The sequence below is a fragment of the Cupressus sempervirens genome, chromosome 3 (assembly GCF_028749045.1).
Source record: "Cupressus sempervirens isolate cs-2001-9-10 chromosome 3, ASM2874904v1, whole genome shotgun sequence".
Classification (NCBI taxonomy): domain Eukaryota; kingdom Viridiplantae; phylum Streptophyta; class Pinopsida; order Cupressales; family Cupressaceae; genus Cupressus; species Cupressus sempervirens.
This window is the reverse complement of record NC_143120.1, coordinates 842430306-842445160: the sequence shown is the minus strand read 5'-3', so window position 1 is coordinate 842445160 and position 14855 is coordinate 842430306. Positions and strand designations below refer to the sequence as shown.

Sequence of the window (14855 nt, the reverse complement as noted above, 5' to 3'; positions counted from 1 at the left end):
TCAAGTGGATATCTCTAACACAATGTGCTAAAATAAGACACAACCTATTGAATTTTCATGGATCTGCTGCAAATGTATTAAGCACTGCCTTGTTAGGTATGTGTGTTCCAAATGCAACATCCTCTTAGATTTATATATAGAGAATAGGCCATGAATAGACACGTCCCTTCACAAGACATGTCTAGTCATTTATTGGATAATTAATATAAAAACAAATTTAATCATATATATGTATATAATATTAATTTTTCTTTCATAATAATAACCTTATATCTTAAATATAAAGAACACATACATAATAGGTTTATCCGACTGAAGCTATCAAACATCAATTCTCCCTCTTAGCTTAGAAGGATAACCACAAGAATAAATATTACTTCAATCTATTATTACAAATATCAATTTTAAGTATCTCATTTGATATCTTAGAAAATTTCCACCATTTGATATCGCATTCGATATCATGAGTATTGTTCTCCCAGAATATCAACACATGTTAATCACCAAGTACTCAAACAGTTTTGATATCACATTTGATATCAAGAGTATTGGTCTCCCAGAATATCAATGGTATTCATCAAGTATTGAAAATAAGGTTTGATATCATATCTGCTATCAAAAGTATTGGCCTCCCAGAATATCAATGAGATTCATCAAATACTAAAAATAAGGTTTGATATCACATCTGAGATCAAGAGTATTGGCCTCCTAGAATATCAATGGTATTCACAAAATACTGTTTGAGTAATGGCCTTCTAGAATGTTGACATGTAAGACAATTCACCTATACTCAATTTGTTTGAGCTCATAATACAAGTTATTATAAGATCGTTACCTTACAGTAACTTCTGCAAATATAAGTGACATCGTGTAGAAGTTGTCACTTCCTCATGATGTACACAGGGTAGGCCCATTAAAATCCCAATCACGAGGTATATGCATGAATCACAATCCTCTAGACTGCTACAATTTATTGATCACCAAAGAATCCATTTCAGGTTGGTTTATTCCCTTCAAATCAATATGACCAAGATCACCGAAAGTTGACTGTATCAGATCCTCTATCTGCACCCTCTCTTTCAAGGTTGTCTCTGATGAAATGTCAGGCGCCCTCTGAATTTGAATCTCCCTCTTCCTTATTCTTATGTGTTCGCTGATGTTAAAGTAGTGAATGACATTTGGGTGGTCGCTAGCCATTTGTACTCTCCGAACCCCATCCACATGGTCACCTCGATTCAATTTTTTTATTGATTCCTTATCATTTACCACAAGTCCTTTACATTTGTTTTAAACTAATTTCTATCACCCACGCATGTTGGACGCTGCCATTTTCATCTGTAATGGGGATGACTTTTGAGAATCATGATTAGTATAGCAAGAACACCCTTTTGTGCAATAGTGGATTGTGAAAATTGTATCCTTTGCTGGAAAATTTTACTTTGACTTCTTCAGAATTAAATGCAACTTCCTCTGTCTCAAACCATATCCTCTTCTGATTTCAATGCAATAGTTAATTCAATAGCAAGCTGGGACCATCTGCTATTGTTTTAAATTGAACTATTACTCCATTTGAAATGACAAGCATCACACACTTGCTCCAAGTCTTGACTAAAGTGTCCATTTACAAGTGCCGAAGTCATCAATCAGAGCATCAAAAGTCTCGCAAAATTGTTATCTTTATTCATTAGATAAGAATTTGACTGGCAAAATAATTCCATGCGCAAGTTAGAGACAAAAGGTGCTATAGGTGCTAACAATTCTTTTGGACACTCTTCTTGAGGGAGATGCTCACAACCAGAATTTGCAACAAGTATATAATTAGAGATCTTAGATGCTAGAAGCTGGGAAGATTGTAAGGAGACTAAAATATCTTCTGCCCCAACTGTTACCAGCACCGTTAGGCCTTGCACTGCTTTCAACAAAACCGAGGCATGGCTTGCTGAGATAATAGTTCTTATAGACAATTTGCTGACTTCTGCAATTGCGTTATCCCATCCTTCAACTCGCAATGGTGCCTTGTAAAGATCCAAAACATCAGCTGCTAATTCTGATGCATCATGCTAAGAACAACGATTAGCTACTTGGATTATCTCGGTTTGTAAAAGAAGATGGAATAAGTGTTGTCCCAACGATGTATGCAACAAGACTGGAGCAAAGGTGGTACCACCGCCACCTCTTTAGAAACACTCAGAGTAACCAGCACAACTCCCTTCACTTCTACCTTATTGTTTTGGACATAGTATCCATGCTTAATAGTATGCATTTCCAACCATGGCTCTGATATGTTGAATTCTCACGGATCTGTTGCAAATGTATTAAACACTGCCTTATTAGGTATGTGTGTTCCAAATGCAACATCCTCTTAGATCTATATATAGAGAATGGACCATGAATAGACATGTCCCTTCATGGGACATGTCTATTAATCATGTGAAAACTTGGCCTACTTTAATAAAAATAAAATTCTATTAGTTTTTTATATTATCATCTTTAGTTGTGCTGTATATTATTTGTAATGGTTGATGAGGGCAACATAGAGATGAATTTGAATTTGAGCCTCTGCTATTGCCATTGATTGGGAACAGCTTTCACCTCTTCGAATGACATAATCTTGCAGTTGCAGCTAATCATGCCACTGAAGCATTCATTCTGTCTTGATTATACCAGGGTGAACTCTTGGATTCTAGTGGTGACAAACTATGGAGGAAGAGTAGGGATGAATGTGGGAGGAGGATTTTATTAATTGTGTTGGATTTTTATAATATTTTGACTTTTCTGTTTTGAACTTTAAATTATTTATCAAGTTTAATAGTATTTGAGTTCATTTTTATTATAATTTTATTTAGTTTTGCGTTCTTGGAGCTGTACTTCTGCATATCATTAATTGGACAGTAGCATAAGTAGTGTTTAATTTGTATTGGTAATTAATCGAAGGTTCCTGTGTGGTGTCATTAAGTTCCTTCATGCCAGGATCTTGCAGCTAATCATGCCAGTGAAGCTTTCATTCTGTCTTGACTATACCAGGGTGAACTCTTGGGTTCTAGTGGTGACAAATTATGGAGGAAGAGTAGGATGAATGTGGGAGAAGGATTTTATTAATTGTGTTGGACTTTTATAATATTTTGACTTTTATGTTTTGAACTTTTAATTATCAAGTTTACTAGTATTTGAGTTCATTTTTTTATAATTTTATTTAGTTTCGTAAGCTCTGAGCTGTACTTATGCATATCATTAATTGGACTGTAGCATAAGTAGTGTTTAATTTTTATTGGGTAATTAATTGAAGATTCCTGTGTGGTGTCATTAAGTTCCTTGTTAACCAGCAAGGTATGTCTTGCAAGCTCCCCTGCAAATAAATCCCCAGGCACAGTTTTAGGTAAACTATAGTATTGGCTTGTCAAATTTGAAGGTGTGATTACAAGTTGGATTCATGCCAACTGTACCAGTCAGTATGATACTGGACTGTCACCTTTCATTCCTTTCTTGACGAGCAAAAGTCAAAATTTTGAATAACTCAGCAATATTTTGGTATACAAATTTGTTAATTATCTTGACAATTCATATTCATTTTGTAGAACCTTGGGCAGCATCACTACATACTAGCACAAGCAAGAGTCCTGTCTAGACAGTGAAGAGAAAGGAGGTCAGCAAGGGACTAAGGAGCTGCGCTTGGGTGGGCATGTCTTCATACTGGCTTTGTAGAACTTTGGGTACCATCTGTAGACACCAGCAGTGGCAAGTTCTGATTGGATTATAAAGAAATAGAATGCCAATAAGAAATGAAGGGGATTTCCTTGGTTGAATGTCAGTGATATTCACGTGGACGAAGATGGTCATTGAGAATATTTAGAATTGAGAAGCACAAAGGTCTTACTAAATTACCAAAGCTATTGGCCATGTAGATTCAGAATAGTCAAATTTCCAAGCGAGCATAATGATAAAAATAAATCCTTTGCAATGTGATACAGGTTCCTCCTGGGCTGTGTAAGTTAAAATGCTGACCTAAATATATAGTCTGGTTGGCTACAAAACTCTTATAGCACAATGTGCTGAGGTGTGGTAAGCTTACCTAGAGTCATTAGAGAGAGCATTACAAGGTTCAAGTTCAAGTTTGAGTTCGACCGCTATGAAGTTTGGATGATGATCGACAAGGTTAAAAATAAAATCGACATCAAATTCGCTTTATATATATATTTATAATATTTTTAAAAATATAGGTATATCCAATAAATTAGTAAAGTAGTTTACAACGTTGGTTTGAAATCTTTATAAAAGGATGTCACATTTTGAAAATAAATACAAATAAAATTGATTTTAAATATTAAAAACATTGGATTGATCAAACAAAATATACTAATTTAACTACATCATTATACAAACATAAAATTTATTTACATCGATATTTTATTTTAATTTTACAAAAAACAACAAAATATTCTGGAATTAATATATTTAAAATTAAACATAAATTAAAATGATAACAAATAAAATATAGTAAATATTAGTATTTAATTAAAATATTAAAACACTTAAAAATAATAAAAAATATTCTTACATACTAAACAAAATTGAAAAATTATAACATACAAAGTAAAATAACAAAATGTAAAACTATAAAATTAAACATTAAACAAAACTTAAAATGTCAAATGTCGATCAAACAATTAAAACATGGGAGTTCTGAGTAGCGACGAGCAGTTTGCGATTGCACTAGCGTGCCCTGAAATTTGTCCTCAGCTGTAGAATGGAGCTTGGCATTGACAATTCGAGGATGAGTGAGAATCTTTGCTAAAGTCTGAATAATTTCCTTGCAGTGCTAGTTGAATGGTATAATGAATGGATGCCAGTATTTGAAAAAGATTTAGTGAAAAACCCAAAAGGAACCTGTAAAAAAATTTATTTTCTGCTTTATCCAAATTTCAGCCAAACTTCTGCGAATTTAATTATTTTTTATGGGTTTGCCGAATTTCAAACCTCAAGCAGAAAATTCGGTAAACCATGTGACTCAGGTCTTTAATCATGCTACAAACGGTTAAACAAAACTCTTAAAAGTAGTAACCTCAAAACTTTTGAGTGATAGAAAAGTTGCCGCAAGAATGCTAAAGAGGCATATCCTTTGCATAACTACATGCTAAATTTGGACTTAAGAAATATATTATTTTGCGATCTTTGATTAAAGTACTAATAGAATATTTGTCAACCAATCTCTGTCAAATTTATGTATATCCCCGACACTTTGTATATTCTTTTAGGTTTACCACTCTATGTTGTTTGCATTAGGAAATTAAAATTTGTTTACTTCTCTCTTGGTTTGGTAATAAATATAGCTTCAAAATGCAATTATGGCTTTACTGCTTTCACATTTGCCAATAAGGCATATGTTGTACTTAACATCTCAGAAGTTCAACTTTAGCAAATTCAAGGATCTAGAGCTTTGCTTCTAGGTAACTGAAAGAAAGAGAATGGTTGGCACTGGTAGCCAATCTCATGTTAATTTTGTATACACCTGTCATCCCATATGTATATGTGTGTGTGTGTGTGTGTGTTTGTGTTTTATTCACTGTTTTGTTTTCACTATAGGAGCAAGATCCTTTTCCTTCTCTTATACATTTTTGTTCCTTTTGGCAAAGATGGTAGCATTTGCTCCAAAAGATCTCTAGGTTTTGTCTTATTTTGAATTTCTTGGTTACCATATTTTGCCAGGCCTTTTTCAATATTTCTGAATTGTATGAACACTTATATTGGTCTGTGTCTTCCTGGTGTGGTTGGGGGCATATTGGTGGGTCGCTTTGAAATATTAATCTAAACATAATAAGTTTGGGTTATAGCATTAGATGCAGTGTGAAACAGTATACTGCAGTATATATGCTTTTTTAAGAGGAAAAGGAGCTAGTATTGAATAAAAATGTGCCATTAAAGTTAAACGGAAATAAACCTAGCAGGGTGAAGCGCATTCCACCAAGTGATGAACGCTCTCTGATTGGTAATAGAAAAATATTTATAAATTTATCATTATAAATTAGCATGCCAATAATATAAATTCTGCTAGATTTGCAGATTTGGCAACGTACTTAAGGTGGGTGTTACAAATAAAATTAACTAGAATTACAATGCTTAGGAAGGACATAATGATTACTATGTTTCTAGTTCTATGATTTTTTTTTTTATCAAACTGCTGTCTATTCTGACATTGCTTTGTTGTCACTGCCAGAATTATCTTATCGGGGCATTTAAGCCACCTTGTACCACCTCTATTACATTTTCAGATGGCAAAAACCGCAAGCAGGTATGCATTTAAACTTTAAAGTGATTATTGTGTTGCCTTGTGATACCGAGATAATAATATCTCAAAATTGGATCATCTCTTCAACCCCTGATTTGAAGGCTGAATTCTGTTACACATTCAGAGGTTATTTATTTGCATTTGATGCATTCTGAACATTGATCAATTGAAAATTCCTACATTAGCTTTTCTTGAAACTGAATACCAGTTTGTCAGCTATTAGTTTGCCCATGATGAAGGGTAGATGGTTTTGCCATTACAAGAATTCTAATTTTACATATCTCTCTCTGGTTTATGAAATTAGAAAATATTAATATCGTATAACTTTATGCAGGCATGGCCAAGTTTTTGCTAGTTATTAGTTTGCTTTTCCAAAAACTTGAAATTAACTCTCCTCTGAGCTAAGTTACCAGTGTGGTTACTGGTATGGATGTGGATTGAGACTCGGGTTCAAAAATTGTCCAATTGCTTTTTGGGTTGGTTTGGGTTCGTCCATACTATTTAATTTAATTTTTTATATATGTCAAAAATATGCTTCAGCAAATAATTTTGTACACCACAATGCTAATTAAAGCAACCGCCACATATATTAATGTTTTATTTCAAACGACATAACAAAATGCCAAAATACACCACCATATCAATGTTTCGGTTCAAAGACAATAATGTCAACATTGATAATCAGTCAGCAGTGATCAAATATCATGAAAAATCATCAAACAGATCAGCATCATTCTTCTGTTAGTGCCACTAGCATCAGTACTAGCAGCATCATGCCTGGCTGCAGGATCAGCCCCAACGTCCCTAATTAGTTCGTGATCACCATCATCAATTGCAAGTGCATCAAAGTGGGCTTCCAACTCCACAGATTATGGCTCCTCTCAGATGATGATGAACTAGCAACCTATCAAGATTTACAATTTTGAAATTAGAGAGTTAAGAGTTTTGAATAATTAAAAAAAATATAAATTCAAAATTCATCAACAAGAATTTAGAAATTAGAATCTTAAAGAGTAAAGAACAAACTTGTGATAAATTTTTGATGGCAATTGGTTGCAAGAGTTGGCACATTTGTCCATAGAAGTGGCACCATTTATGAGCATCTTCATTGTTTTTGTCTTCAAGAGCTTCAAGACAACAATCATTGGTGCCTGCAGAACTCATGAATTCAGGTCTCTCTATAGGTCGTAGATGCTCAGGAAAGAGTATTTGAAGGGTTGCCCTGAACCCTTGAGCAACGTTAGGATCTTTGAATGGGACAATTCTAGCAGTACTTCCCTTGAATACTGATTAACTATAGAACCTGAGGCTCAATGCAAAGGCAAGTAGATGCAAAGGGGTAGTCATTTTGTTCATCTCTCTACCATGGTTACCCATAACTCCTAGAAAAACTTTTCATCGGGATCTTCTTCTCTCATTTTATGATATTTCTAATATCCTCAATCATGGGGTCAATGCTAACATATGCCTCACCCAAGTAAGGCCTTTCTATGTGAGTGTATCGGATCATGCTCAATATAGGGTCAATGAACTTCAGAATGTACTCAACATTATCCCACCAAGAGTCATCTAGTTTCAATGGTTTAATGGTAGCTGCCATGGCACTATTAGATTGCCTCCATATGTTCTAATTAGCAATGATTACCACTCTAGACAATGCCTCGTTAACCTTGGCAAGGAGTCTTAAAACAAGTGTTGGAGGCAAAGTGGGTCTCGTTGACTTATTTTGATCAAAACAATAATAAATTAAAATCAAGATTAAAATTAAAATTTAAAAACATTTTAAAATATGTTCAAATTTTAAACAATTGAAGTTACCTTCAAGAGCTCTAATTTATAGAATCGTCTAAATATGGCCTTATGCCATATGGTGGTTCGTGTTGAACATTTGGGTGCCTTGTGCATCTTCATACATTGTTTTTTAATTCACTCAATCTTAGTGCTATTTTTTTTGCAGCATTAGGTTGAGCGATTGCACAACACAAGGTGTCCAAAAAATTTGTTTGAAGCACTCAACTAATAATCCAACAACCTATAATTCTTGGCATTGCCGATTATTACTTGAACAACATTTTTAAGGTCAACTTGCTCAATGGCTTGGATTAGAATGTTGCAATGAAGGACCATTCTTCACCTCTCCTCGACAATCCACAACTTTCAGAAACATTACACCTCTTGTGGACACTCAATAACTTTGACCAAAGGACGATTTCTCGCATCGGTCCATTCAGCAGATAGTATGGTCACACCTGTTTTGATCCACAAATCCTTGATGGACTACATGGAAGTCTCTACGTTGATCACTGCTCTATCCAATAAAGTGGTGAGTACCTTCTTGTAACCAGTGCCCTTAGACCCCTTTGGAGCCTCATTAAATACTCTCATCATTTTATCCCAATACGGTGAGCGAACATCACTAAATCACAATACATTTGCATAGATGCATCTCACTATGGCTTGCTTGCCAATGTCTCTAGCTTCATTTTGAAACGATGTTTCCAAGGGCCCCATTGCTCTCTAATTTGCTATTGGTTGTTGAGGAGGATGCAAGAATGGATGGCCTCCTCGTGGATGGTTCATAGGGAGTATAAGCTGAAGCCATAGATGATTTTTTGCTTTTTCCCTAGTGTTTTGCAAAGGATGACAATTTTCCCTCCCAGCTGCTTTGTTTGCTCATCTTTGTTCTTGAATAGATCTGTTCACAATGTGGTTTGGGAAAAAGGTTTTAGGTAGCACCCAATCCACCGTTGGCTTCCTTGTACAAATTTAATGTTTTTTTTTTTCACTCTAATACAAGTTACTGATTTCATCTTTGCAATTGCTGCAAATCCACATAAAATAAAATCCACATATTTCCCTAGTGGAGAGCATCTGTCTATTTTGAAGTGGGAGTTTCCAGTGCTAGAAGCACTTGCAACCATGCTTTGAATCTACAAACAACAATCAAAGCAAAAACGACAAAAATGACTAGTGAATAAGAAAAAATAAAATAAAACAAAGGACATAGGAAATCATATTAGAGAATTTATATGCAATTTTGGATCTCCATTCTGTGGCAAGACATTACCCCTATCACTATCAAATTTCTTATCCTTGCTTCTATTATTCTAGGCATTGAGTCACATTCTAAGTACATGTCTTCCTTTGAGTACATGAGTATAATGTCAGGAAATGGGCAACACATAGTGTATTGGCAGTTTGACAAACATGGAGGGCTTCTACAATAATGTGCAAATATTGCTTTGGAAAGGAGATAGTTGCTTAGATAGGTGGCACCATTGCAAAGACACATATATAATAAAATTCACAATTTGATAACTAGATACCTTAAAAAAGTTAAAATACTTGTAGCAGCATAGCTACCGCTAACCCTGTTGTTAGGTGACCACCTAGACCTAGTCACTACTAGAAGACAACCCCAAACCTTAAACTATACCTGTCGTGTGAGGAAATATACATGCAGTATACGACCAAATGCGGTGTATTCTCTCCTAGAAAACATTGTGTATTTCATAGAAAACATCGTAGGAGACCAAATGACGGAAAATGTACCTTGAGACCACAAAACAATATAGTGGGTCATTTTTAGGTTTAATTTGGGAAAAATGTTAAAAAATTAATGAAATGTCAACAAAAGACGTAAAATTTACATCCGCCCAAAATTTGCCTCGGGTTCGAGCGACTATCACTAAATTTGCTCAAAATGCTTTGAAATTGGACTAGGGTCCTTTTCAATGAATTTACATCAAATGCAACAAAAAAAAACTACAACATTAATGATTTACTATAACATGGTATTATAGTAGGTTGATGGGATTTAATAAAATTTGGCGGATTTTTTAAGGAAAATTAGAGCCTCTTCTAATCTGGAAGATTTTCCAATTTTTTTTTTGGAGTTTTAGAAATAAAATTCGTCAAAGGTATTTTATGGAACTTTTGTGGTTAGTTTTTGAAGATTTTTTTTGGAAATCGCAAGTTTGGGTAAAAGGGCTTTGATCCTACAACAAAACCAAGAAATTGTGGAAATCAAAGATTTTTGGAGTACATGATATTTTAGGGTTGCATGTACTTGCATGTTTGTTGCATGTGTTGGATTACAGTGTGAATGTTAAGATTATGAATCTTTTCTAGAGAATAAATTTGAACACTTATAACTAAACTTGAATAACTGTTGAACAATTATTAATATCTTATTGATGTATACTCTTGATGCCTTTTAATATTTCTGATTTTGTTAATAATATAAATCAGACGTTGTCTGATTTCTATGACTTTATTGATAACCAATTAAGGAAAATATTTTATATTATTGAGCCGATGACTGCTGGAAGGAAATACAATGCCAATGTTATTGATTGATTGTCTTCCACAACCATCAATGAGCATATTTATAGGAATGCTGGGGGTCACGATCATGAATGGTTGTGACTTCCCTGTGGCAAATGCCACAGGGAATCACAGCCATTCATGACTGTGACTCCCTTCTAATATCAAATAGTGTACTTACCAATAACTACATCAGTGTCTTTGCACCGATTCAACCATTATTAAAGACTGCTTTGAAACAACCTTATCATCATTTTAATATATTCAATTTAGATATGAGCATATATATAATATTGTGATTAATACTAATATAAATATAAATATAAATATAAATATAAATATAAATATAAATATGTATGTATGCATAACAATAGAGTATATATATATATATATATATATATATATATATATATATATTTATATTTGTATGTGTCATTATTATTATCACAAATATATATCTATCAATATATTAAATTCATAATAATGATAAGAATGCTGCATTCCGAATGAAGCTATATTTTTAATACTCCCTCTTAGAAGAAGAGGATTGAATGCATACTACCTAGTAATGCACTTGTATCAACCATTATCACCGTTCCTGTCTTTTTCGGAATTGAATCCAGTGATAACCACCGTATCAAGATATCCAATACATTCTGGGATTTCAACCCAATGTTGTCAATCTTGACACATCCGTTACCATGTGTTCCAATCATTTAGAGACACATGACAACAGGTCAAACTATTGTTAAGATCGTCACCTTACAATAGTGACCTCATTATTTACATAATATTGAATTACAGCTTGGTTGTACCAAGTTTGTTCCTGAAGTACTAAAGTTTTAACCTTGCAAGAGGTTTGGTGAAGATGTCTGCTTTTTGTTCTTCAGTGCTAATGTACATCAGGTTGATAACATCTTTGTCCACCATATCCCTTATATAGTGGTAAGGAACCTCTATATGTTTGGACCTGTCATGAAAAATTAGATTAATTGAAAGTTTAATGCAGCTTTGATTGTCACAGTGAATTATGGTGGATTCTAGTAGTTTTCCAAATAGTCCGTATAAAAGTTTCCTTAGCCACACTACTTTGCGTGCTCCCATGGAGGCTGCCATATATTTTGCTTCCGTAGAGCTCTGAGCAACTACTGATTGTTTTCTACTCAACCAAGATATCATAGCTGATCCAAGGCTAAAACAACACCCTGTCGTACTCTTATGGTCAATAGAACTGCTTGTCCAGTCGCTATCAGAATACTCGTGAAGTTGTAGCTCAGTATTTTCATACTTCAACCCAAGACCAATTGTTCCTTGTAAATACCTTAGAATATGCTTGGCTGCCATTAGATGAATCTTTTTGTGTTCACACATGAAGTGACTTAACACATTTGTAGCAGATATCTGACCGAGTGTTCACTAAGTACATATGGGATCCAACAATTTGTTGATAGTGAGTACGATCTATTGATTCTAACTCTGTTGCTTCACTTTTAAGCTTATGAAAGTTAGTTTCCATTGTAGTACATAATGGTTTACAGTCAATCATCCCAAATTTGGTCAATATATTAGTAGTGTACTTTTCTTGATTTAAGATGATGTAAATTTCCTTATGTTGTACTTCTATACCCAAAAAAGTGTAGAAGACCTAGATCCTTCATGCCAAATTCAGCTATTTGGCTATAAGGTTATCTGCACCTGTTATCAACAAATCATCAATAGAAAGAACTCGTATCATCATGTCATTGCTAGATATTTTGAAATATATATTCGGATGAGCTTCATTTTTTGAATATCCTAATTTGAGAAGATAGTTGTCTATCCTCTCATACCAAGACCAGGGAGCTTGTTTCAACCCGTAGAGGGCTTTCTTAGTTTACATATGTATAGCTTTTGGTCATGTGTAGTAAATCCTTTAGGTTGTTCTATATATACTTCCTCTTCAATGCTACCGTTCAAGAAAGCTGTCTTTACACCCATTTGAAGTATTCACTATTTTCCATCCCTTGGATGCAACAATGGCGATTATGGTTCTTACAGAAGTGTAACGTGCAACCGGAGCAAATGTTTCTTTATAATTGATTCCGGTCTTTTGAGACAAACTCCTTGCAACAAATCTAGCTTTGTGTTTTTCAATGCTTCCGTTTGGTGCATACTTGATTTTAAATAGCTATTTTGAAGATACAATTGATTTTTCTTTAGGTTTAGGAACAATATCCCAGACAATGTTTATTAGGATGGATTGATACTTTTCTACCATTGCATCTTTCCATGCTTGACATTTTAAGGCGTCCTCAACGTTAGTTGGTTATGTTTTTGTGAGTTTTGTTATCAAGGCAACATAGCATTTTTGGTTTCTTTTTTTCTCACTTTCTCTAGATACCTCATCTGGTTCCACATTGTTCTCTTCAATCATTTTTCTTGCCCATAGTGGTCTTTTCTTGTAATTTGAAACTTCATCATTCTCAACATTAGATGCAGGCATGTCTCTGTCTTTGGGAAAACTCTCCCTCAAGTTTCTAGTTGAATTGTGTTCAATGGTGTTCTCCCTCTGATTCTTAATTTTGTAATCATCTTCTATGGTGTATTCGCTTTGATTTTCCACTTCCTCATCTTCTTTGTTTAAGGATATTTTTAAAGCAACATCTTCGTCAAATTTAACATCCCTACTAATTTCAACAGACTTCTGTCCTGGAATATATACTCTGTATCCCTTAGTCATTTCATTGTACCCAACGAATATGCCTTTCGTCCCTGAAGGTTCTAATTTAGACTTTTTATCTTTGGGAATGTGAATATAGATTGGACAACCGAAATTTTTCAGATGACTAAGATCTTGTTTGTTTCCTGTAAAGGCTTCTTCAGGAGTTATGTTTTCTAGCATTGCATGAGAACTTCTGTATTGAATGTATACTACTGTATTTGTTGCTTTGGCCCAAAAAGAAATAGGGAGGTTTTGTTCATGCATCATGGCTTTTGCTGCTTGTATAATAACTCTATTTTTTCTTTCGACAACCCCATTTTGTTGAGGATTATAATGTACTGTATTCTTCTTAATCCCAACAGAAATACAAAATTCTTTGAAGGATTTCAGATGTATATTCACCTCTATTGTCCAATCTTATTGTTTTTATTTTCTTTCTTATGTGATTTTTCACTAGAGCTTTAAATTCTTTGAATTTTTGTAAAACTTCATTAGATTATTGAGTTTTAGAAAGTATATCCAAGTTTTCCTAGAGTAATCATCAATGAACGTCACATAGTACAAAAATACCCCCTAGTGAGGGTGTTGAGATTGGTCCACAAAAATCAGTGTGAACAAGTTCGAGTACAATTTCTGACTTGTGTTTACTTATAGGAAAATATCCTTTCTTATTTTTTCCTAAAGTACATTCTTTACAAGTACTAATATGATCAGACTTGAGATGAGGTATGCCTGTAGTGATTTTCTCTATAGTAGGAAGAGCACTAAAGCCAAGGTGCCCTAATCTTCTATGCCAGAGTTCATTGGAGTTATGAATTTCATGATTTAGTGCTTGTTTTATGTTCTTAATACATAAATTCTACAGTCTGCCATCTCTAGATCCTATAGAGATGACGTTCTTTATGTTGGAGTTTTTAGGCTATAGTAACACTTTATCTTCATTGAATGTGACACGGTATCCTTGGTCGGCTAGGCCTGAAATGGAAATCAGGTTTCTTTTTATGCTTGGTACAAATAGCGCATCTTTTAATTGAAGAGCTTCTCTTGTTTTATTTGTAAGGACAAGGTCCCAATTCCTCTTACTAGATAAGTAGAATTATCTCCAATTGTGACTTGTTCTATATAATGCTCTTTGAATGTTTCAAACTGGTTTCTGAATCTAGTTATATGCCTTGAAGCTTTGTTGTCTATTAGCCATGTTAGTGTAAATAATTATTATTTACACTTTATTTAAGTTTACTTAGGATAAATGCATTATTTTATTATTTATTAGTTAGACACCTTGGAGTTTGGCTACTCATATGAGTTGTCTTGTTGACAACACAGGAGTAAGCATCTCTTATTTAGCACATGGTGTCTACAACACAGGAGTTAGCATCTAATTTAAGCACATGGTGTTTACATCATCTCTACACAAGATACACCTTGTCATACTTATCCTCTCATTGATGCACGTACATTCATGCGCAATGGAGGATAATCCACTTCTGGTGGACATGTGCTTTGTTGTCATGCTCATCTCCTAGTTCATTCTAGAGACATTCT

At 34.1% G+C, this 14855-nt stretch overlaps 1 protein-coding gene across 1 annotated transcript in view; it reads left to right on the top strand.

Moving 5' to 3' along the window:
• The window catches only part of LOC149569408 (vacuolar protein sorting-associated protein 26A-like), a 131992-nt gene that overhangs the window by 31397 nt on the left and 85740 nt on the right, over positions 1-14855 (top strand). Inside the window, exon 3 of the mRNA XM_089822125.1 lies at positions 6212-6286. Within this exon, the coding sequence (XP_089678251.1) occupies positions 6212-6286 (75 nt within the window). The remainder of the gene's footprint in view (positions 1-6211; positions 6287-14855) is intronic.